The sequence below is a fragment of the Uncinocarpus reesii genome, genomic scaffold (assembly GCF_000003515.1).
Source record: "Uncinocarpus reesii 1704 scaffold_2 genomic scaffold, whole genome shotgun sequence".
NCBI lineage: Eukaryota > Fungi > Ascomycota > Eurotiomycetes > Onygenales > Onygenaceae > Uncinocarpus > Uncinocarpus reesii.
Window position 1 is genome coordinate 1,956,131 of NW_003052499.1, and position 24,201 is coordinate 1,980,331.

At 49.8% G+C, this 24,201-nt stretch overlaps 7 protein-coding genes across 7 annotated transcripts; 2 read left to right on the top strand and 5 right to left on the bottom strand.

Moving 5' to 3' along the window:
* Positions 1 to 975: 975 nt before the first annotated feature.
* Positions 976 to 1,637, bottom strand: UREG_03644 (uncharacterized protein; the record flags this gene model as incomplete). Its single annotated transcript, XM_002544081.1, has 2 exons — positions 976 to 1,364; positions 1,487 to 1,637. The coding sequence occupies 2 exons, from the start codon at positions 1,635 to 1,637 to the stop codon at positions 976 to 978; spliced, it is 540 nt and encodes a 179-aa protein (XP_002544127.1).
* A 4,126-nt stretch (positions 1,638 to 5,763) lies between these two features.
* UREG_03645 (uncharacterized protein) lies at positions 5,764 to 5,913 on the bottom strand (the record flags this gene model as incomplete). The annotated part of the gene is made up of 1 exon (XM_002544082.1): positions 5,764 to 5,913. One exon carries the CDS (start codon positions 5,911 to 5,913, stop codon positions 5,764 to 5,766), a length of 150 nt encoding a protein of 49 aa, XP_002544128.1.
* A 1,034-nt stretch (positions 5,914 to 6,947) lies between these two features.
* Positions 6,948 to 10,391, top strand: UREG_03646 (uncharacterized protein; the record flags this gene model as incomplete). The annotated part of the gene is made up of 1 exon (XM_002544083.1): positions 6,948 to 10,391. One exon carries the CDS (start codon positions 6,948 to 6,950, stop codon positions 10,389 to 10,391), a length of 3,444 nt encoding a protein of 1,147 aa, XP_002544129.1.
* A 1,228-nt stretch (positions 10,392 to 11,619) lies between these two features.
* Positions 11,620 to 12,421, bottom strand: UREG_03647 (uncharacterized protein; the record flags this gene model as incomplete). Its single annotated transcript, XM_002544084.1, has 2 exons — positions 11,620 to 12,087; positions 12,152 to 12,421. 2 exons carry the CDS (start codon positions 12,419 to 12,421, stop codon positions 11,620 to 11,622), a joined length of 738 nt encoding a protein of 245 aa, XP_002544130.1.
* A 1,506-nt stretch (positions 12,422 to 13,927) lies between these two features.
* On the bottom strand, positions 13,928 to 17,226 carry UREG_03648 (ATP-dependent helicase NAM7; the record flags this gene model as incomplete). Its single annotated transcript, XM_002544085.1, has 2 exons — positions 13,928 to 16,943; positions 17,015 to 17,226. 2 exons carry the CDS (start codon positions 17,224 to 17,226, stop codon positions 13,928 to 13,930), a joined length of 3,228 nt encoding a protein of 1,075 aa, XP_002544131.1.
* A 546-nt stretch (positions 17,227 to 17,772) lies between these two features.
* UREG_03649 (U3 small nucleolar ribonucleoprotein IMP4) lies at positions 17,773 to 18,903 on the top strand (the record flags this gene model as incomplete). The annotated part of the gene is made up of 3 exons (XM_002544086.1): positions 17,773 to 17,818; positions 17,862 to 17,938; positions 17,998 to 18,903. The coding sequence occupies 3 exons, from the start codon at positions 17,773 to 17,775 to the stop codon at positions 18,901 to 18,903; spliced, it is 1,029 nt and encodes a 342-aa protein (XP_002544132.1).
* Positions 18,904 to 19,152: 249 nt separating this feature from the next.
* On the bottom strand, positions 19,153 to 23,075 carry UREG_03650 (anthranilate synthase component II; the record flags this gene model as incomplete). The annotated part of the gene is made up of 4 exons (XM_002544087.1): positions 19,153 to 19,569; positions 19,645 to 19,745; positions 19,798 to 20,377; positions 20,865 to 23,075. The coding sequence occupies 4 exons, from the start codon at positions 23,073 to 23,075 to the stop codon at positions 19,153 to 19,155; spliced, it is 3,309 nt and encodes a 1,102-aa protein (XP_002544133.1).
* Positions 23,076 to 24,201: the final 1,126 nt, after the last annotated feature.

Sequence of the window (24,201 nt, forward strand, 5' to 3'; positions counted from 1 at the left end):
GTCTACCCTTCGTCTGCGGTTTTGAATTGAATTTTAACAAAACTAGGTGGAGATAACCCCCCGTTCCCGTCAACCACACGGAAGATAAGACCAGGGATGTTCCGGAAAAGCGATCTGAGCGTCACTTTGTTTCGCATCATTCTGCACGTTCAAAAATTCGGGGAACATGTATGCTCCTCCCGCCGTTCAGCCTTGCGGCGCGCGACACTGCGCGATTTGGACCGTCAAAGGCTTGAGGATCATACGTTGTCTACCCGGGGGACGTCAGGTGGCGGAACGGGTTAAGTAACTAGCATTGCGGACAGTGTCAAACACATTTGAACAGCGATAGCATGCGCGGCACGCCCGTGAAGAGGAAAGGGAGACTGATTTACCGTATCTCAGCTGCGCCATTTCTTTTCAGCAACAGCGGGTGGGGGTACTTCTGCCAGACGAGGGATTTGAGAGCTGAAGCTGGAACAGTACCACTGAACCAAGTATTTTGTGCAACAGGGAGGGGAGGGGATGGATTAAGTGTCCCTTGAAAAAGAAAATTGGCCGTGCGGGATGCAAATGCACGCAATTGCATCTCGACATGTAGCCTTTCGGAAGACGATCGTCTACTCTGGATACGTCCAAGGCTCCAAGCGGACAGCAGGGTGTGGTTTCGAAGTATTACTCACCTCAAAGATTTATGACACCTCATTTCTCTGCAGAGTAGATTTTCTGATCTTTTTTGTCGGACGCAATTCGCCAAATCCCGAAGCAAGAATCAATCCATCTGCCGTTTTCAGGCCCAGTCGGGAACCAACCAACATTTATGTCACTCTGGTCGAGAAAGCCGAAGATGGGCTGAATGTCCCGAAGGCAAGGGTTTCAAAACACGAGGTTCTTGCAGCCTGAGGCATCAAACTCCCCGTATCACAAGCCATGTCACGACATGATTGGGCTCTGGCAGAGATGCAAGATGATCCAATTGGGCGAATTCCCAGGGGTTCAGCGTGACGGATACATGAGGTCATGGTGCAATGCTGGCAACGTGTCACGCACATGACTCGCTTCGCCCATGGAGGCTAACCAAGCCACTGGGATTTCATGTTGTCCTCCATGATCATCCTCTCCAGCACTTTCGCTTGTGGCAAGGAGAATAAACGGCATGGCGCCATGATCGTTGGCGGCTGTAGAGTCGGTGACGGGGGTTGTCTCACCGCGGATTGTTAAGCACGAGAGGGGGTGAGCGCGACGGCGGTCTCTTTTGAGGTGCGACGGTGTCGTCGAGGACAAGGCGGTTGTTCGCTGCAATGCCTGGGAAATCTTAGCTCGATGAGTTTCCAGCTCGCTGGGTAACGGGTAATACCAGGATTCGCACAGTCCCGTATCAATGGCTGTATTGTAAGTTACGGTGGAATTGTCGGTCAGTAAAAGCGAGATCCAACGACAGACGACGACGGCAACACGACTTGCTCGATCTCAGCCACTTGTCCCATTATAGCCGTGGATCAGAGACCTCTTCTCCCTTCAGCAGGCCGGAGGAGAGCGAAAAGAGGGGCCGCTAGAGGTGGGTTGGGTTGGGAACGGCGCAACATCGTATTTTCTGGAAGAGTTTTGGACGTCGTGGAACAACCGGTCACGAAGGCTGTGAAGTGTCGGTCAGCCATCTCGTCTAGTTATCCAGTCTTCATGAAGGGCCGTCAGTGTTGTGTACGGGAAAGTTGACTATTATGCCAGAGCCCATCGCTGACCACCTAACCGCATCAGCATTCAGCGAGCACCGAGCCAGTTGCTTCGCAGTCGATTCAGGCAACTGGTGATTGCTCCGAGTCCCAGAAAATGATAAGAAGAGAGATAATATCTCCGATATTAGGTCCTCCACTCAGAAGGACAGACGATGTGGAGATCTCTAGGAGACATTTCCCACCCAAGCCACAGTTTGCGTGGTAGTCTGGTGGGCAGACTCGAAGAGATGTCTGAAGACTCGGCAAGCCTGCTCTCCAGCTCCAGGCTTAAACGGTTTATTTGTTCGTTGTCTGTCGCCTTGTTGCCTTGTCAGTTTCTTCAGAGTGGTTGGTTCAAAATTTTATTTCAATCCGGCCTGTCCAATTCCCATTTTCGCCCAGTTTTCGCGCCTGTCAGGGTGTCGTTTTGTGAGCGGTTTGTTCGCTGCCGCTCATAGGATTGGCTTTCCAGCTTGTACACCAGACACAGATGTCGAAACAGGAGTTGCAAATCACTTTGAATATCGCTTCCACGGCCAGTCGGCACAACCGTCAATCAGAAGTACATACATGCATCCATACCAGGCACATGCATTTCACGGCCACAAGCACAAGTTAATGCCAAGCGGCACAGCGAACCTTAACTGTTAGTTAACCCCAGGAGAAGCCGAAACTTGATAGGGCTGGAGAATAGGGGCCCGATTGCTGCAAAGAAACACGAACATCCCAGAGAGAGCATGTGGCTGAAACGATTTCTTTGCGAAGCTCAGCGCAATAGCTTTTCTCACTGCGATATGAATCCTGCCTTTGGCTGCTCCGTCCTGCGGAGATCTGTCCTGAGATAGGGAAGGACTGGAGACTCTGAAACTTCGTATACTTACGATTATGATCGACCAGGAGAGATGACCTCTCGGGAGTGCTCTGTTCGAAATCACCTGTAGTTTTGCAGACTGAGAACACATATGCAGCCAGAAAAATGGCAATCATGGTTTAAATTTTACGGGTCCCAGGTGCTGAAGGGACGGGGTTTCTCATCCGGGCATGCCGGCCACAGCCTTGTGCAGCCCAGGACACTTGAGTAGCTTTGACACTTCAGGACAATCAAAACAACTCATAGGTATTCAACTCCCTGGACGGATTGAGCTGAACAAGCTTGTACACAGCAGGCCATTCCAAGAGGGAAGTCCGGAGCAGATTCTCCAAGGACCGCTCCGGAGAAGCACAAACGTCCCGAGATTAAACCGTGACGCCAGGATCCAGCAGCTCCGCACCTTGCATCTGAATAATCAACAATCTTGATGAGCCTCAGACATGCTTCCAAGAGCTACGGTGGAGCAGACGGACGTTTGGATGCTGGGAGGTATTGGCGCACCGGAGCTGCTGTGACAGGTACTCGGTGCCCAGGCAAACTAACCAGCCGGCGCCTGGCCACCTTTCCGCTTCCGGCCTAGGACAATACCAAGGCACTCACATGACATCATCGACGGCCTTACAGAGCTTCGAGTGTTTTTTTCGATCTCCGCACTCCAGCCGTACTGGTACATAGTACAGTATTCGTCGAAACGCGGTATCGTCACCGTGCGAACGTAACTTACAGGGTAATCCATCTGTCAGTCGGGCTTAAAACGTTAGTTTCAGAGCGCTTTTGGCAACAGTGCAGAAGACCGTTTTATTTCTGCAACCAGGGGGTTTATTATTGGCCGCCTATCGCTTTGCTCGATGGGCGCTCCGGCATGTGGCCTTCGTCGGACCCGGCCAATTCCTGGAGTCAGTGCGAAAAGATGAGCATCTCGTGCTATCGAGGTTCGTGGAAGTTGTGCAAGCAAATTGGAGGCGCTCTAGTGGAGCAAGATGCACGTATCAGCACTATCCAACGTGAGATACCCATGATAGCGCAAAGGCACCGGCGCTTGCGCTCTAAAATCCCTCCACTGCGGAGCACGGCTCTCAATTCAAAACGCCGTTCAGATTCCGAAGTCGATCTCACAGACGAGTCAACCTGCAAGAAGTATCATCTCCGTTGCAACCTGTCAGCCAATTGCCCCGCATGAGTTTCTTGCATGTTCATGTAAGAAGCCGCCGATAAAGTACTCGCGGAGTGACATGGGCGTCGTCAGTTCACATATGTCGTATCCTGCTCGTTAGCCTTGACAATTGTGGCTCAATCCACGGGTTTAGTGTCACCCTGCGCCACAAGCGACGTGGAGACGGAGGCCCTTGACCAAAGGCCTCTTATTGACTCTCACAACTAACAACTCCAACAACACGACCAGAGAGAGAATCACTGCTCTCTGGGGACCCTAGTGGAGTGCAATCGGATCCAACCTCATGTTTAAAAACGCACCTCAGCTGAGGTGGTAGTATGTATGTCTCACTTCTAGCACCCAGAAATGTCAATGCAAGGAATGCACGGCTTCCCGAGGCACTCTTTTAGAAACGGCCGTTCTTCTTCCCCGGACGTGGGCAAAAGGGAAAATCCCTAGGCACCTTCGGGACTGGCGAATCTCGAAATGGCCTGATAGGCCGGAACGATCGATGGGTGCGAGCCGTTCCTGGAATGGCACCAGGGCTATACAAAGCTTTTATTATTACTGTCGTCGATAGGCGAACACTCGGACCCTTGCTGATGCACGAGGGGCAAAAGGAAAACAACGACGAAATGTTTGCTGAAAAGAAAAAAAAATTGAAAATTAGAACGAGAGAAGGCGCCGAGTGGACAACAGGTTCGGTTTCTTACCTGCTAAAAGACTAGTCGAGGTTCCTTCTCCACATTTAGGTCAAGCCGGCATCAATCCTAAGTGATTCCGTTGGGCCTTTGGATTTTAACTACCGCCATCGCCGTACATAGTGACAGATTAAATGAACCTCGCAAATGCCTAGCAGACATGGCACAGGTTATCTGAATGCACAGACGTCCTGCAAGGCATTGGCATGCATCCCATGTTGCTCTACCCATGAAACTGCCCCAACAGTTATTCAGACAGAGGCTGGGAAAATAGGATGGTTTATGCAGTTCAAAAGATGAGAACCATCTCAAAGAGGAAGTTTACAAAAAAGGCGAAGATTAACTAGTTTCCTCGCTTTCCAGTTGTCACATGGTTTCGCTTCGTAATTGCCGCGACGCTCCAAGAAACTACAATCCTCTCAGGTCTCAACTCACTCTGGAGTACAGAGTAAATAAGGCTCAGTTTGCATCCTCTTGTCGCTGCTCAAGGGGAGCTGCACGTCATTCAAAGGAGGGGTGCCAATCCTCGCTGCTTTTGCAGATTTCCAGACGTGATCGTCTGCACCACTTGACCACTGACAAATGCCAGAGAAGCGCCTTTGCGCTCAATCCCATCGTTGACGGCCTGCCAACCATTCACGCCTCGCTTTCGGGTGCTTGCTCCCGATTCCTTGCTGGCTCGGACTCTTTCAAGGACTGGGGCCTTTTGTGCTTTCATCCACACAAATTACATTTTGATCCCTTAACTGTCTGTTCGCCCCCGCTTTATCCTTTGCGTAAACAGCCAATAATCCGCCGCGTCAAAGAGCCATGCGTCGTGGAGTTTTGAGATCGTCCGCAGTCGTTAGACGGAACCTTCGGAGGGGAGCGCCCGTGAGCACGGAGTACTGACTTCCAAACGCAAGTACTTTTTTGCTTTTTTTCTTTGCCCACGGCTCTCCCGCGAAATCCCTGTCCACTGTGGCTTGCAAGAAACAGATCTCTAATCGCCCTAAATTTGGAAACGACACCCCTCTGCAACCCAGCGATAACCAAAGGCTTCGCAGGAGAAAACGGGTCCCAGTATTGTAGACGAGACAAGAACCATTTGGCCCAACGCCGTCAAGATGCTGTTCCTTGTCTGTGGGGTGGTCATCGTTGCAACCGAGAAGCCTATATCAGACGTGAGCGGCTGTATGTATTATGTAATGCTTTCGGTCGGTTCCAGTGTAATCAATTCCGCGTATTGTCACACAGGCCGAGTAACATACATCCCCTGCTGCCCGTAATACACTAGTACGCGTGCATACTGAGATGTTCCCCCGTTTGCTATTACCACCTTTGGCGGGTGCTGAATGGAAATTATCACGACAGCAGCAGGTGGTTGTTCGACTCATTTGAATGAATGCGCCGGCCCAATCCCTTCTTCTTTTCTCTCCCTCTCCTTCTCTCCCTTCTTCTCTTCACTTTTTCTAACTTTCCTTTCTTCCCTTGCGATTGTTTGACACAACCCATCTTGTTCTCTTCTCTGCATTCCCGTTTCTCAGCTTCCCCTTCACTCCTTCACAACCCTTACGGTAAGCCCAACGTCCCCCTGCTGCTCTGCTCTGCTCTGCTGCTTGCTCCCAAGGCACACTGGAAGAACTGTCTGGTGAACAGCAAACATTGCCTTGAGGTCGTGTGCTTCCTCTCTATTTTGCGGCGCATGCGCTGACCAGGCAGCATCCGCAAAAGATTGCTGTTGACTTCCCAGTTTCCTGTGCCTCCGCAGTACTGTCTTCCGGTGGATGTGCTTTCCGTCTTGCTCTATCACCAGACATCACTGCCTGCTCTGCTTGCTTCTTTTCGAATCACAACTGTGTAACGGTAGCGGGCCCCAACATATAAAGTTTCGAGGTTCTCTCCTGGATGAGAGCAGTAATTCTGAGTATGCAAACCAAACATCCCTGTTTCCTCTCCTGTTGCTAATATCGAGTCATTGTTAGCTGGCCCAGCCATTAATTCCTTTCTTCGCCGTACTCATTTCAATTTTTCGTGATCCGCTATTCAATATTGTCTCGTGCATTAGTCGCCGAAACATCCGCTCAAAGCCGCCTGTCGTCGAGGGGCTGACGCGGAGTTTTAAGAGTGCATTATAGCGCTGTCGAGTGGTGGATACGAGCGGACGTATCGAGGAGCTGATCGATATTTGGGTTCGCTGAGCTGAGGCGACTCTTCCAAGCATAGGTGCTAGTTTTTCCCCCCCGCGCTCTCCGGAAGGGCAAGATAATACGCATCTCATTGCCGGCCAAGATGCACGCAACATTCAATACCACGTTCTGAGGCCTTCGCCCTTTGTTCCGTTCCGCTCGAGAGATTTTTTTCCTGTGATATCACGTTCTTAATCAGGTCCTACTCCCAAATCATTTTCTCCAATATACGATCCGGCATCTCCTCGAGGAAAACCCAAGCAATCACCAGCAAAACTATTCTGTTCCGCTGGTGGATCTTCTTTCTTGACACTGTTCGACGATTGCGTGTTTGCCGGAGTTTCGTGGCGAAGCACCGAAATGGCCTATCCGTCGAGCGACTCAGACGGACGTCCTAGATCAGGCTCTAAATCATCGTCCGAATTTTCCCAGGTGACTCCATTAGAAGATGCCTTCACGTCCCTCAGCTCTTCAGCGCCCCCTGACTGGCAGTTCAACTCTGCATCGATGTCCACCTCTTCTATTACTTTTCAAAAGCCGTTTCCAAGCTTCAGTGCCGTCACCTCACCACTGCACATGTCGGTAGATACTTCAGCCACAACCTTCCGAAATGATTCCGTTGAAACACCGCTGCTTGCGTCACCGTTGCCATTGGAACTTCCAGAGCCGGTATTGAGTATTGCTACGCAATCCGTTTTCACTGATGGACCTTTGGGAAACGCCGCTTTCAATAAGGCCCCTGGATTGATGCGAAGATTATCCAGAGGTGCGGCCAGTAAGCTTTCTCGGCGAAGGCTATCAAATTCCCACGACACGCGAGATAACAGTTCGGGGCCCGTCATACTGCGCAGAAGAAGCGATAGTAAGACTTCAGTCTCCAAAGATAGTGCCTTAGAGTCAAGTGTTGAAGAGGATGAAAAATCCGAGGCTCGTAAAAATCGTGGCCCTCTCGAAGGAAGCACATTCAGCGGCGAATACCCGTTATCCTGGGCTACTACCGCAGGGGTGGCGCCGAGAGTCGACCCTCTTTTACAGTGTGGCTCACTTCTCACAAAAGTGACCAAACAGAAGAAGAAACGGAAGACATTCTTTCTTGATGTCGATGCAGCTAAAGTGTACTGGGATCTCTCAAACCCGTCCAAGAGATTTTATATCGACGACATCAAAGAAATAAGACTGGGCCAGGATGCGCGGAATTATCGAGAGGAACATCAGGTCCCAATTGAATTTGAGAATCGCTGGTTCACAATTATCTTCGCTAATCCCGAAGGGTCCAAGAACAAGCCTGTTAAGACAATGCACTTGATCGCACCGAGTCGGACCGTTTTTGAGCTGTGGACTACCACCCTAGAGCAGATCTCCAGGTACAGAATTGGACTTATGGTTGGCCTAGCTGGCTCCGGCCAAAGTGAGGCTATATTGAAGGCGCACTGGCAACGCGAAATCGGAAGACGTTTCCCTGGGAAGCCTGGCCTTGCTGAAGAAAAGTGCCTCGACCTTGGAGCTGTGGAAAATCTTTGCCATAGCCTTCACATCAACTGTTCTAAATCTGTTTTACGTCTTCAGTTTGCGAGAGTCGATATAGGTGGAACCGGGGAGATCAACTTCTCCCAATTTCAGGCTTTTGTGCAACACCTTAAAGCTCGCAGAGACGTGAGAAACATTTTTGCATCCGTGGAAACAACAAACGGTTTAAGCATGGAAGAGTTCTTTGACTTCCTTCGCAATACACAGGCGGAAGATGTCGACAATCGCAAAGAATACTGGACTTCCGTTTTTGAAAGCTTCGTCCAAAAATCAAGACTTCGATCACAAAGCCTTCCAACACCCCTCTCTGGCTCATCTGCGCGCATGAATCTTGATGCTTTTTCGTCATTCTTGATGTCCACAGCGAATAGCATTTACCCAACCGATGTACCCCAGCCAAAGTTTGACTTGCCGCTGAACGACTATTTCATTTCGAGCTCTCACAACACGTACCTTTTGGGAAGACAAGTAGCTGGTGCCTCCAGCACAGAAGCGTATATTACCGCCCTTCAGAAGGGTTGCCGTTGTGTCGAGATCGACTGCTGGGATGGCGCCGATGGTCGTCCGATAGTGTCCCATGGCAGGACGATGACCACCAGCGTCTTGTTTGCAGATTGTATAGCAGTTATCAATCGTTATGCATTTTTGTCGTCTGAGTATCCGCTGATATTGTCGCTCGAAGTCCACTGTAACTCAGAGCAACAACTCCTCATGGCCAGCATCATGAAGGATGTCTTTGGTGAAAAACTCCTCCTTGAACCGCTTAGGGCGAATTGGCCAATCCTTCCGAGTCCGGAAGCCTTGAAGGGCCGAATTCTCATCAAGGTGAAAACATCCGACGAGTGTGAAGGAAATAGCGCAACTGTCGGTTCTGGTAAAGCTGTGGGCCGCAAACGAAGCTCCAGTTCTCCTTTCCTACCTTCAGCTGCTCAAAACCCATTTCCAACTTACTCGCCGTTATCTTCTCCGCCAACAATCGGGCCCATTGATGGGTTACCCCCAATTCTGGCTCAACCAAAGCGCTCTCTCACTGGAGCTAGCTTGAGCAGCGCCTCTGAAGAAAGCGATGCAGCCTTCGCAGCCCTAGCCTTTCAGAAGGACAAGAAGAAGATGCCCAAAAGCAGGGTCATCAAAGGCCTTGCAGACCTTGGCGTTTATGCTCGTGGTTATAAATGGCGAGGGTTCGACACTCCTGAAAGTAAACAGTTCAACCACGTGTACTCCTTTGCGGAAAGATCTTTTGAAACAATATGCCGAGACCGTGAAAATAAGGCACTTCTGGAGGCGCATAATCGCCTATATCTGACGAGAGTTTATCCGTCCGGATATCGTCTGCGTTCGTCAAACTTTGACCCGAATAGTTTCTGGCGGCGTGGTGCTCAGATGGCTGCACTCAATTGGCAAACCTACGACGTTGGTATGCAGATGAATCAAGCCATGTTTGCGGCGGGAAATGATCGTACTGGATATGTGTTAAAACCGGAAAGCCTACGTGTTCCACCATCGTTGAATTATACAACAGACGGAAAGCCAAAGATTGATCGGCAATTGCTCCGCTTTAGCGTGGACGTGATCTCTGCTCAACAACTTCCTCGATCCAGAGGCATGGGTCCTGACGATAGTATTAACCCATACATCGAGATTGAGATTCTCAGCGCCGATGACAAGAAGAAAGGTGTTGCGTACGGCGAAGGCGGAGTGAACGCTTCCAACCGCAATGGATTATCGGGTATCGGTCTTCCTCATCGTCGTCGGACGAGGATCGAGCAGAAGAACGGATTCAACCCTATTTTCGGAGACCAGTTCAGATTCTCCCTAGAGACTAAATACCCCGATCTCGTCTTTATTCGTTGGATCGTATGGAACTCCACGGATGGCCGTAGCTTCGGGGGCAATAATAGCACGCAGCTCGCTACATTCACGGCTAAGCTTAGCAGTTTGAACCAGGGTTATAGGTATTTACCACTTTATGATAGCAACGGTGATCAGTACCTCTTTTCGACCCTATTCTGCCGAATCACCAAGTTTGAGTCTGTCCCTTCTCCGCAACAAGTGAACGTCGAAGAATCGAAGAGCGAGCGTATGGGTATCTTTCGACAGCTTGGCCAGTCAATGTTCAAACGTGCTCTGTCGACAGAAAGAGAGAAGGAGGCATCTCGAGAGCGGGACAGGCTCATCGAGGGCATCCGAAAGGACTCGCTGAGCCGAGAAAAAAATGAACCATCGTCGTCATCATCGTCGCTTCCAATGGCCACGAACGCCTCGTCGGCTCAGTGAAAAAATAAGACTGTTGCTCCCTCGGTTTGTTGGGTTGTGAAAAAGTTGATAGACCAGGTAGAAACAAAGTGGTGGAAGAGCAGGGCTCAACAAGAACAACAGAACAGTCGCGATTTCCCACCCCGCGATTAATGACACGTGATGACCATTTGTTTGTTGCTTGACTTTGTTTAAAAAAGGCGAAAAAACGGCGTTTGTGGGAGAGAATATCTCTGTGAAAAAGCTGCCGGACAGGCTGAGGTTGTGAATTGTGCGTTCTTCCAGCCTCTATGGTCCTCCTTCAGGGGTTTGTCACCAGAGCCGGGCTCTATCTGTTCCAGTCTATTTCTTTCCCCCCTTTTCTTTTATTTTAATGGCCTTGTTGCCTATCCAGAAGGATTAACTCCCTATTTTTCTTTTACCGTTGCATGGAAAGGAGGCCTTTTATCATATTATGCGGGATCAATCAGGGCTGGCATACGGGTTATCATATGCATCTGTTACTTATCTGCATGGGTGGAAAGCTTTGCGGAGTACATACAACCTGGCGACGGACTTCTTCATGTACGATTCTTTCTTTATTCAGTCTTATAACATTCTGTATTAGATAGATAATATGGATTAATTCGGTATCTTTTAAATCATCCTGACTTTCAAGTGACAATCATATTATCATATCGAATGAAACTCGACTGATAATAACGTCTCGTCATAACCGCCTCGAAATCAACATGTCGACGAGGTAATCCCACCGTCTACCACCAGTTCCTGGCCGGTGATATATATTTGCCCGCTAAAACGCTCACCAGCGGCGTTATTGATCAGCTTCCGGGCGAGTTCAACAAGCTGAAAAAGTCGGACAACTAAAGAGTCAATCCAATATCGCGGTGGAGAAGAGCAACGTTGAACTGACCAATGTCGCGACATTCGATTCAATATCACAACTGAAGGCATAGCCAGTCGTAGAAGCTGGCATCAATATCGCGTCGATGAATAGTCAATTAATATGATAATAATAGATACACAAGAAGCTAAAAAAGCGACAAATAACGTCATCACAAGCCCGCCTGTATAAGATGGCAATGGTGCGATATGCTGGTAATTCAACGAAGCCAGACGCCTCGACTGTTTGTTTCGTCCCCAAAGTATTAATGCCCGGCATTTGAGAATTGGCCTCCATTCTAATAAAGCTGTCCACGCGGATCTAACCCGCGTATCGGGCTTATCGCGAGTCCAGATTAAGTCTCCCTTATTCCGCGCCCATGATTTGTTTCAGTATCGGGACCTCGGTATGATCTCGTGTTGTCTTCATTCGATGGCACCAAGCGACAGTAACGCTTTGCTTGCTGTCCTTCTTTTCCGGGCCGATCTTGAAGAGGAACTCTCCGCCAACCTGTGCCATATCTCCTGACTTCAATGCGTCACCACTCAACGTCCGCCGTAGACCTTGCGTAATGCCTTTTATCACTAAAGCAAGTGTTGAGTGCTGGAGGTATTGGGGAACCGGCCCTAAAGACCAAGTTCGCGTCATCCCAAAGATAGTGTATAGCCGGCTCGTTGGGTCGGTGTATATAGGAAAGGAGCATGATGTTGTCTTCGCGTACATGGGGATAAGGCTAGTGGCCCCGCAGCCGATCACGACGAGGCTCGTGCCCGTTGGAAGAGATGCGGGTGACGGGATAGAGGAAGAAAGGGTTTGAACATAGTCCTGACAACTCTATATACAATCGTTAGGCCATGTACTTGCGATGGACGCTAGACTTCTATCCGAAAAAACTTACACCACAGAAGAAATGCCGAACAAACACAACCATAACCTGTTTCTGCTCCGGAGAATCTGAATTATCGAATAGATCTCCAAACAGTCGCTCTTTACCATCAGAATCTAGGATGGGTATCCTGAATGACTGGTTCAAGACATCTTGAGATGGGATAGCGTCGCATGGTTGCATGGCCTTGTCGCCATGTTGTCCATGGATCCCACTGCCAGACGCCCGTGCCTGGGCCTCCGCCTGCCCATCCAATGGAAGAGACGGTAGTGGTTTATCCATCGGAATGGAAGGGAGGATACTCGGGGGAAAGTCAACAGCCAGTTAACCGAAGAGAGGAGCTATCATCGTAGAAGCAGCGGTGACCTCCAACTCAAGAAACTACCGCAACGATGATTCTGAAAATAAATAAATAAAACGGTTCTGCTCTGAAGAAGGAAGAGAAAAAGGAGTATGGATTCTGGAAGACAAGAGGACACGCAGCACAAGGCATGTACAGGCAACGGGGGAGTTTTGGAAATCAAAGCACCATGCTAAGGCCGATGTTATCGCAGAAATGAATGCCAGAGCAAGTCTCCTTCACACCTGACTCACGCAACAAGCAAAAGAAAAAAAAAAGACCACTTGGAGGAACTGCTTTGGTAAGAAAGGAGTCGAGAAGAAAGAGAAGAAAGCTCTCGGCTTTTCATGCTTTGGAATGCTTGTTGCTGCCCGCCCCGCCCGCCCCCATGCCTCAGGCCAGCAGCCAGGGGGGGGTCCCTTGTCGAAAGGAACACCGCAGCCGGAACAGGCTAACCATCAGCCTTTTCCATCACAAGCTTGCCTCGCAGACGGCATTGAAAAAACCCATTAAAATTGAATAATCGCGAGCAGCCGCTGCGACCGAGACGGCTGCCGATCGGCCAAATCTCGCTCTGCGCGGGCTTCCCGGGCCTCTGATTGGCCGGCCGCGCGAGACCAAAAGTGATACATGCCAAGATAAGCCAAGACATCGGGGGCGGCCGGCGCTAGTCTTGGAGCGGCTAGTGCGCCCCAGATGGGAAAGAGCTTCTTTGGACCGCACGCTTTGGGACAGAGCGAAGGGCGTGTTTGAGACCGATTTGGTCGCAGCAGGAGCGACTTGGTCCAGAGTGGAAACCGCGACTGCCCAAAGGGGGTTGGTGATCCGGCACTGCGAGACGCGTCTGAAACACGCTCTACTACGAGTGAAGGGGAAGGTGCTATTTTAGGCACAATCGGGTTTCATTCAGCGCTGTATCAATCTAGATGGGTTCTTTTTTCTTCTTTTTCGGTTTCTTTTTCTAGCTAAGGTGGCTGCATGCAGCGTCCGAGCAAAGCAGCCCGCAAATGGCGCTGGCTCATTCCACACTCCCTCCCAAAATGTCCAACTTCCCGGACGTCCAGCTGATCCTACCTCTAGCTCGAGCATTGAGATCGTCGGCGCAATATAGGGCCTTGAAGGATTAACAAGCGCAGCTCGTGATGATCTCGTGGTCGCAATCAACGGGGCAACGGTGACGTTCTTGTTGCTAATAGAAAGGCTATGTCATCAGCTCGACACTTGGCGCGCTGGGTCGGGCAGCGATCAGTGACTGGAGCAAATCAAACTCAGGTGTCGTTGCAGCTGATGACTATGACCGGCGTCTGTAGCACCTAAATCGCCAAAGCGCTATTCGAACAATGCATTGCAATTCTCCTCGTTCCAGCTGCGCAGGATCTTCTGTGTGAGTCCGAGGTGATGAGCCAATTTCAAGCAATGACACAACAAACTATCGACCATGGACGCACTCAGTCATACGTGCCTCCAATTTGGCTTGCAAATGCGGTGGAAATGCTACGGGCGTCATCGTCGTCGGTTGCAAGGCTGGCATTGCCACGAGGAACGCGCATGCTCGCCGAACTGCCACCAAACACACTCGTAGTTTCGTTTCCTCTGTAGGGTTCCCCACGGCCGCTGGATTCAACATAGTGCTTTAGTCGATCAGATTGGCTGAGGCTGGCCTGTCTGTGCACATCGTGAATGCTGAGGCCGCTGAGACTGACGCCTCCTTGACCAACACTTCGCCCATCGATCATACTTGCAGTGGCGTCGGATTCCGTCGCGGCCACAGACTCGCCGGCCACACTGGGTGCTCCTCTCGCTCGAGCGCCGTTCGCACGACGGTTATGCGGAAGCTGCGGCCACATGTCGCTGAAATTCTGGAACATTTGCGGATAGCCAGGCGGGATAGCGACACCACCCAAGGCAGAGGAATGCACAGAGGAGACGTCGTCCGGAATGTAGCTAGCAACAGACCCGGAATCTTGATAGTCACTATGCTGTCCATTTCGACCATTCATCAACCCGGAGGCCATGCTCGAAGCGTGATGGTACGCCATTTGGAAACGCTGGGGACCACGGTATGCCTGCTTCGGGCGACTAAACTGCACAAGTGAAGTCTGGAGGTTCGACAACGGCCCCTCCACCAGGCAATCCTGTTCCTTGAAGTGACGGAGAAGGTAGTTCCAGAGAGGATGTTTCGAAAGAACTTTTGGATTTCCCAAAATTACAAGGCCGTATTTGGCTCGCGTAAGCGCCACATTGAGACGACGCGGGTCGCTCAAGAATCCAATACCCTGATGGTCGTTTGATCGGACACATGAAAGCACGATAAAGTCTTTCTCTCTACCTTGGAACGCGTCCACCGAAGCTACTTCGATCTCCTTGTAGGCTTCTTTCTTATATGTCCCGTTGAGTTGCATGGAGCTGACCACATAACTGCGCTGTCCCTCATAAGGCGTGATAATACCAATGGCAGACGGCTTCACGCCGGCTTTGAAAAATCGAGTAACAATCTTTTCGACGTTCGCAGCCTCAGTACGATTGAGATACGACGTTCCGGATGCAGAAATTTCTTCGTTGCCAAGGTTTGACCAGAACATCATGGGCTTATCTGAAATAGGCCACGGGAAATCAACATCTTTCAATAGGCGGTCGTCGCTTGTCACACCGTTTTGTAGAGAGCCATCATAGAACATGTTGGATGGGAAACTAGATAGACAGGGATGCATTCGATATTGAACGTTTAGCCGGATAGGAGCGCAGCCCAGAATAACCAAGCGCTCAAAAAGAGACTGGTTCAAGCCCGCTTTTGCAGCTTTCTTGTTCATGATAACCGGCCCAAGTTGCAGGTGGTCACCAACGAGAACGACTTGTTTACATCCCATCACCAATGGAATCATACATTCGGGCTCCGATGATTGCGTGGATTCGTCAATCAAGACTGTTCGAAATTTGAATTTCGCAAGTCGAGGGTCTCCAGCACCAACGCAGGTACAGCAAATAACGTCTGCATTCGTCAATATTTCCTTTTCCGCAGCACGCGTAAGCTGTTTGAATTTCTTCTCATCCTGGCTCGACAACTCTCCGAGTTCGTTTTTCAATTGTGTAAGTTTCATTAGCTCAACATTGCTGTCATTGTTGCGAACTTGTTCGTGAAGAGAAAGATGGCGAACAGGCGACTCGACGTCTTCTCTAGACTTGGCAGTGACGCGGACTGTCTTGAGGCCGGTTCTATGAATACATTCGCAGAGCTGATCAACCGCTACATTAGATGGTGCGCAAACCAGAACCTGTCCACCAGTAAGCTTTGCTAGATGGTAGATAACCGTTGCCGAAGTAACGGTTTTGCCCGTACCAGGCGGGCCTTGGATCAAGCTCAGAGGCTTCTGAAGGACAGCCTTGACTGCATTGACTTGACTTGGGTTCAAGCCTGGAAGACCCGGTGCTGTAAATTTCTTGGGCAGCTGGGTCTTCATTGGTGCGGCAGCGACTTCACTTCCCAAGAGCCGGTGAAAGATATATCCCGAAACACTCATTTCATCCACTGCAAATGTCTTCATGGCGGTTTGCATTCTGTCGAAAGACGTCGATTTCCAAACGTAATCGGCCGTAAAATTGTGAGTGCATTCTGTAGGGACCGATTTGTGATCGCCTTTGGTCCGAAGTTCGATAGTAACCTCATCGGACTGATTGTTGGGGATTTTAACGACATAGCCGACACCTTCCCACTTTTGTCGCAATTCCCCTGAGTATTTAATTCGCATTTCATCACCAACAGCTAGCTTCACATCACCAAGCTCCAGCTTTGGAAGCACAAAGCTAGCTAAATGCTTGTTGTTCAATCCAAGGTCCCACTTGACTATCAATCCATCCTGTGACTGGGCTTCCTTTAATTTGCGGTCGTAGTCTGCCTCGATTTTCACGAGAGGCCCAAAGACATTTTGGTATTGATACGCATCATCGTAGCGGAGTAAGACAGGCGCGGGCTCGTCATCGACACCAGTCGCTTTTTCCAAATCTTCAACCGTCGCGCTGGAGTTTTCTTTCCATATTTCCTCTAGTTTCGCAATCATCTGCGGGCTAAGGTGGCGCGCTCTCAGCTGTTCCTGGTCCGAAGGGGTGCCTACAAGCCAGGACAAGAAGGAACGATCCTCGATCAGTGGCTGCCAGAGAGAGGTGTCCCAGTTCATGTCTTTGGAGGACGGCATTGCTGCACAGGGCTGACGGCACAGCAAGACAACCACGGTGTCAGATTTGGCTGGAATAAAGCCTAAGAGAAAAACATTTCGTGTACCGCAGTTATAACACTCAAGCACAGTGTCACCTGCTGCGGATGCAGGATGGAGTTGGACTTCCTTGTGTCGAGCTCTAACAAGATGATTCACAATGTGCGACGAGGATGTATTCCCACGAGCACTACAGAACCATTTGTTACAGGCAAGGCATTTGACCACGCTGTTGGTATTATGTATTCCGCAATAACTGTGAAAAAAAGAAGGGTCAGTAAAGGAATTGAAAGGAAAGGGCGAAACCAAACTGTTCTTGAAGCTTACCAGCACGCATGCGGGGGGAGCTGCCTGTCTTCTTCCGCTTTGGTGGCGGGTGTTTTCGCACTACCATCAACCGCAACACTTGCAAGGCTTTCCAGATCATCATCCTCATCCTCATCATACACTTCCGAGCCATCGTCGTCGTCGTCATGCTGCCGTCTCCGTGGCCCACCAGCCATTTTCAGAATATTTTCGTCGCCGTCGACTGTAGACATGTCATCCGTAGCATTAATAGTTGACGCAGAATCGGAAACCATATGGTTTCCCATTTGAGTGAACGCCTCCGCCGCCATGGTCTAACGCATATGCTTTCTTGGGGACCACGTCGTAGATCACCCTCCGAGTACGCAGCGAACACCGAGAACCTGATGCTTGTAAACCAGGTCGACCATCAGCGAGCGTCCGGAAGCGACAAAGCCCCTACAAAGTATGTGACAAGGTACGTCAGTTTTCAAAGAAGATAATGAATCGTCATTGGAAGCCAAGTCTAGGGGTCATGGGTGATAGTCAAATGCAACGGTGAAAATGACACAAGCACAAGCTATGAAGCCGACGGGGGTTGGGGGCGCCTAGAGCCTTCACTCGACCACTTACTCACAAACAAAAATAAAAAGAAGCAAGGAAATCTCGGGATACTGAAGAAAAAGGAAGAGCCACGAGAGCCACTCGTAATCGGAATAAGACCTGACTACTAGCGATGCGGGCGCAGAGATATCAAAGCAGGCAAGTAGATGGAGGATGAAGCGACGATTTCGCGAGTGATGGCGTTAACAGGGAGTTTGGAAAACTGTAATTCTGCGGTGGCCCGTGCGTGCCATAGACGCAGGGTTCTCCCGCTGAAAATCTGCAGCAAAAGTAACTTGGGGAGAACCCGCAAGCTTCAAACTCGTCGCCTTCAGTGGTCAGGGACTTCTTTTCGGAATGATAGTATGTGCCTATGGAAAACTGATCCCTTACTCTGGATTCAGCCCGCTAATGGAATCTAGCGTCGTCAAGCGCGCGAGCGCAGAGACTACCTTTACCGGAGAGCCCTCCTCCTCCGCGATGCCTCGATCGCAGAGAAACGTGCCAAATTAAAGGCTTCGCTAGCCTCCGGAAAACCGCTAGATCCGTCCATCGCAAATGACAAGGCTTTAAGGCAAGACTTCAAGTACGATGAATCGCTACAAACTGGCCCGGACGCCTCCGGTGCAAACTCGAAAGATGCCGACCAAGTAGATATCGACGATGAGTATGCAGTCACTTCGGGCCTCGTTGACCCTCGCCCACTCGTCACCACTTCGCGCTCTCCCTCTTCTCGCCTCAGCACCTTTGCCAAAGAAATCCGTCTCCTTCTACCCACCTCTATTCGGCTGAATCGAGGTACCCTCGTTCTTCCAGACCTGGTAGCCAGTGCCAGCGCCGCTGCGTTAACGGATATGATACTACTACATGAACATCGAGGTACGCCGACGGCGATCACGATATCACACCTTCCACATGGGCCGACCGCAAGTTTCTCCATACACAACGTCGTCCTACGAGCAGATATCCCGAATGCGGCTCGAGGCACCGTTTCGGAAAGCTATCCGCACCTCATCTTTGAGGGCTTCAAATCAAAGCTCGGAATGCGAGTGGTTCAAATACTCAAGCATCTATTCCCCCCGCGAGATGCTGGAAAGATAGGGAACAGAGTTGTCACATTCAAAAATATTGAAGATAGCATCGAGGTTCGCCACCATGTGTTTGTAAAAACTGGATACCGAGATGTCGAGCTGGCGGAGGTTGGGCCGCGGATGACAATGAGGTTGTTCCAAATCCGAGGAGGTACTCTAGAGAAAGGCGCCGGCGGGGATGTGGAGTGGGCACTTACACAATATACCAGAACAAGCAGGAAAAAGGATTACCTATAGAGCTGAATCGGCACGGCCTATTTTGTGGAGTTTTGGTTGGGTTTGAAAAGTAACCTTAGGAACGGCTGGCGCAAAGGGGAAAATTTTTGTCGATGATGTGCGGTAATATTATAACTAGCTGGTTCAAATTGATCAACTATCTCTGACCTAAGTCATGCCATTCCCAGTCCCATCAGCCACGCCGGTTGAATTACTCCCTGGAACTCCATGCACTTCGAAAACCTTTAATATATAAGCGGAATATCACTGCTATGCTTCCGTCGTACTCAGCTGTGTCTCACCTCGAACCCCTCGGACTTCGTTGGGCTCCATTTCCTTGACAGCATCCTGTAACATGATGATAGTAGCTTCGGTAGCTGCTCCCTCGTCGTACCCAGGAGGAAGGCTAGAAACAGGGGGAACGTGAGGTGGTGTTTCCGGGGTATATTCGAACCAGCCTTCATCGGGTGGAAGTTCAATCCCCTTTACTGTTTTCTTAGGAGGAGTTTTCTCGCCTCTCTCACGCCAGTCGATTCCGGATTTGGCCTTAAAGAATTTATGGAACGCGCTGATTGCCGTCTCCAACGTGCTTCCTCGCGGAGCCAGAAAATCAGAGGCGCTCTTACCAACGCGTGTATATTTCACAAAGGCTGCATATGTGTGTGGTAGCGCATTGGATTCGTAAATCTGAATGGGCCCAGGCTGTTAGCTGCATTTTCAAGCAATGTTTGACCAATAAGTGTGTACAGCTCCCGTGCATACCTTGATCGTATGTCGTTCCCTAAACTTAGAAAACGGGCTGTGGCGAACAAGCATTGCAGTATACCGATGACCGAGCCCATCGGTGTAAATATGATAATCATCTATGCTTCAGATTAGATCGCGATACTTGAGTTTTGGAAGCATCATGCTCACCAAATTCAGAAAACGGCTTCGTGCCACCGGCACCTTTGAGAGAAAGCTTCTTTTCCAGTTCCCTCTTTCTTTCAGCTTTCATTTTAGTTACCCAGAGATATGGCTTTTCCCTCTTCGGACGCCTTGTTTTGGATAGAAGAGATTCCTCAAGCCAATCAACCGACACGATTTTTATACCTTTGATGCGCTTTGCGGCACGCACTGTATTCTTGTTAGTCCGGGGCGACCATGGAGTGATTGGAGCAGGCAGATAATCATTACCCGTAGAAACGGCTTTACGAAACGCCGTCTCAGTGCAAATGACATGAGTAATTCCGGCAGTTACATCTTTCGAGAATGTACCGCCATTTCCTTCCACCCATTGTTTTATTTTGTCGGCGTGGGCCCCAAATTTTCCAGCAATGCAAGCATTGACCCTAGCGAATGTTTTGCCCATTGAGATGAGCTGTATGATTGATCGCGGGACGGCAGGAAAGGGGAGGGGGGCGGGGTGGACGGGGGAGACGAATCGATAATAACGGGTGGGTGAAATAAATGTAAACTGAAATGAAGTAGATGTCATCGAGTACGGGTTCTTCGACTGGGAAACTGATTTCAGTATGCTATGTATCAATAGCTTCTGCAAAATGAAGAAGAAACGCGTTACACGTAGAAAATGCAAGAGAGGTACTGGAAAGTCACAAGTAGCGGATCTGCTGAGGTTTGCTCGAATCGAGCTTTCAAGGGCCTAGGGAACGAAGTGAGGTCACGACACATGAGCTCTACCTCAGATCTGGACCTGGGTTTCAGTAAGAGAAACAGTGGCTGGACGGAATGCATGCGAACAGATAAGCGTTGAGTGAGAAACGGCAAGGTTGACTGCCGAATGGTCATATTTAGAATGCTGTTCTAAAAAAAAGGATATCAAAGTGAACCGCTTGGACATATTTATGGCTATCCAACCTCAATAAAATCATATTGAAAATAAGGTATGTTGCACACCAAGGTCACAGCCCTTTCGCCGCAGCCACAAAAGCTCTAATCTTTCCTAGATCCTGGGCTCCGTCCGACTCAACACCGCTACTGACATCAACAGCGATCACCTTAGGGCTTTGTTCGCCAAGTGCTTTTATTGTAGCGCGGACATTTTCGGAGTCGAGGCCACCAGCCAGTATTATCCGAAGGCCATCGTCCTGTTCGAGGGCTTTCTTTACTGCCGGCGATGATAGCATTTCCCCTGTTCCTCCAACGCCGGAATCCAGCAAAGGGAGTGCATGATAGCCACGCTTAGTAAGGGTGTTATCGCCCGGCGAGAACTTCCGGATAACTGGTACCGGAATCAACCTGGCCCACTCAATAGGTTCCGATCCGTGAAGTTGTACGATATCAAGGCCAAGTTTCTGCTGTTGTGCGATTATGTAGGAAAGGGGCTGGTTGGAGAAAACGCCTACCAAGAGTGCCCGAGACGGATGCCGCAATAGCTTGGAAGTGTGATCAAAATAATCCACGCCAATTAACGAACATGTCATTGGTTGCACGTAGGCGTCCATTGTAGCAGGCCGCGGTGTTGTTTTAACAACATTTGAAATCTCCAGGCCAACCTGGTCAGAAACTGTCCTCGTACGCCCCTCGGCAAGGATAATTCCTATAAGGTCTGCACCTGCTTCAACTGCGACCCGTGCGGCGTTCGCTGAGCGGGTTCCACATATTTTAACTAGTGGTAAGGACGACGTAACTTTTGCTTGCAATTCAGTCTCAGACCCTAGCAGATTCTGTACAAACACGCCCGTGTCTTTGGCTCGCATAAGGGCTTCTCCAACTAGGATTGCCTTGACGCCGTCTGCGCGATACGCTTCAACATCCTTCGGACCAGATATACCGCTGAGCGCACAAACAATCGTTGACTGGGGTACTTGATCCATTAAACGGCTCGTTGTTCCTAAGTCGACTTCAAAGCTTGTGAGATCCCGATTGTTAACACCAATAACTTGAGCCCCCAGCCTAACAGCTATGGCCATCTCCTCTGCAGTATTGACTTCAACAAGCGGCTCCATATTCAATGAACGAGAATATTCGAAGAGGTGAGTTAAGAGGTCAACTGGCAGCATCTTGACAATGAGGAGGACAGTATCTGCGCCGGCCAATCGTGCCTCGAGGATTTGGTATTCGTCAAATATAAACTCTTTTCGTAGAACCGCTGGACGGTTTGGTAGGCCTTCTAAGCTTTGCCTCACCGCTCGCAGATCTTCAAGACTTCCTTTGAACCATTCTGGCTCGGTGAGAACCGATATCACACTCGCGCCTGCCATGGCATATTTTCTTGCTTGCGCTGGCGCGCAAGTAGAATAAGAAATAATGCCCTTAGAAGGGGATGCTCTTTTTATTTCGGCCATCAGCGCCAGCGAGAATGGTGAATTTCTTAGGCGGTTTGGAAATGATATTTGAGTTGGAGCAATCCCAAGGTCGTAGGCCGCCTGAAGGTCCTCAGGGCGCTGGGAAGGTATCGATTTCTGCAGGTCTACAGCAACCTTGCGGTGGGAGTAAATTTTCTGTAATATTGACTCTGCTTTTGAAGCCGTAGGCTGGCTAGCTCCGTGGGGTTGGTTCTCCCTGCTGGATAGCGCTTCTTTCCAAGTACCGCCAGTCAAGTTAAGGAAGTTCCGAAACATTGTGCGCCCGTGCTCCGTTAATATGCTTTCTGGATGGAACTGAACACCTTCAACGGTCCATAGCTTATGCCTGACCCCCATGATTATCCCCCGACCACCTCCATTCTCCAGTTCTGTCCAAGACGTCACCTCCAAGCAGTCAGGGACCGTTTGATGGGTTCCCGCCAAAGAATGATACCTTGTTACCGCTAGATCGGGCGGAAGAGTCAAATAGACACCTTTCGAGTCGTGTTTTAACGGCGACGTTTTTCCATGCAAGATCTCTCCCGTAACTTCGACTTTCCCTCCAAACGACGCTATTATGCATTGCTCCCCCATACAAACGCCAAGAATCGGTATCTTGCCCGCAAAATATTGAATTGCCTCCTTGCTTATTCCGGCATCCTTGTCTGGGTGGCCGGGGCCCGGGCTAATAACCAGCTGTGTAGGAGTTTTGGCGATGAGCTCCTCTAGGGATATGGTGTCATTTCTGAAAACCGTCACTGTGGCACCCTCTAAAACAAGGTACTGGTAGATGTTCCATGTGAACGAATCGTAATTGTCAATTAATATGACATTGGACGCATTCTCGAGACGTTCGGCCTTGGTGGGGTGGCTCGGGGAGTGATCAATCAGTTCGGAAACGGCCATGGGGAAAGTAGGGATAGCAGAATGGTTCAATGGAACTAATCTTCTTCCCGAAAACGAAGCTCAAGACTTCCTACCGGCAATTCAATCCTTCGTCGCGCAGCAAGGTGTCCAACTGAAGAAACTGATGCGGGCAAACTCACTATCACAGTCATCCGCCAAAGACCGCGCTAAACCCAGATAGGCAGCCATTATCTGAAGCTCGAACGAGCTCTGTTTCTTGGCTTCAAAATATCGACGATATAGAGCTTTCAAGGCCCGATCCTTCGCTCGTTGCATTTGGGGAGAACAATGATATAGGTGAAATTGATCATGGCCCCGCAGCCGGAAATATATTTCCCGTCGTTGGACAATTGTTTATCTGGTGGTGCCCAACTAATGTAATCGAAAATATTGCGTCCCCAACAGTGATCAAGAGAACTAGCTAATTGTTTGCTTATAGACCATGGGAATCGGCCTTCCTTCGCTTGACTGGCTCGGATGCCAGCCTTAAAGGCTGCGATAGTCTTTTTCCTTTCTTGATATGCCCTGAAAGCGTTCGCATCCTATCCAATCCTTTTAACCCTTACTCCAAACCCTCCGCACAAACTAAATCGGCATTCGAATCAAAGACAGCGGCTATCAACGTAACCTCAGGGACCCGCGACCGATGTAACTTCGACGAAATCAAGGGAGACGCGCTGTGGCTTAGCAAGGAGGTTCTGATCGACGAGGTCTCTGCGCTGAGAATTGCTATTCAAGAATGGCAAACCCGTCCCGAACACAACTTGTTAAATCACTTTTCCGATGAGGAAGTAGCAAGTCTTCAGAATGCAGTTGGCGTTGAGGAACTATCCCCTCCAACAGGCGGAGTACAAGCCGTCGAACTTCTCAAAAGGGCGCCTCGAAATACCCAGCTTACTGAAACTCCCTCGCAAGATGAAAGGCAACTGAAACTATTTCAACTATACTTATCGGAAAAGCGGTATATTACAAAAGTAGCTTTATACGTGTTGAGTGTGTCACTGCGTGGAAGTTTATCGGGCACCTATCGACGTTGCGGATATCCAGAAGATCGAATGAACCAACGGGGTATGAAATTGGATGAGCTTGGAGCATCCATCTTTCCTAGGCAAAAGGGTAAAGATTT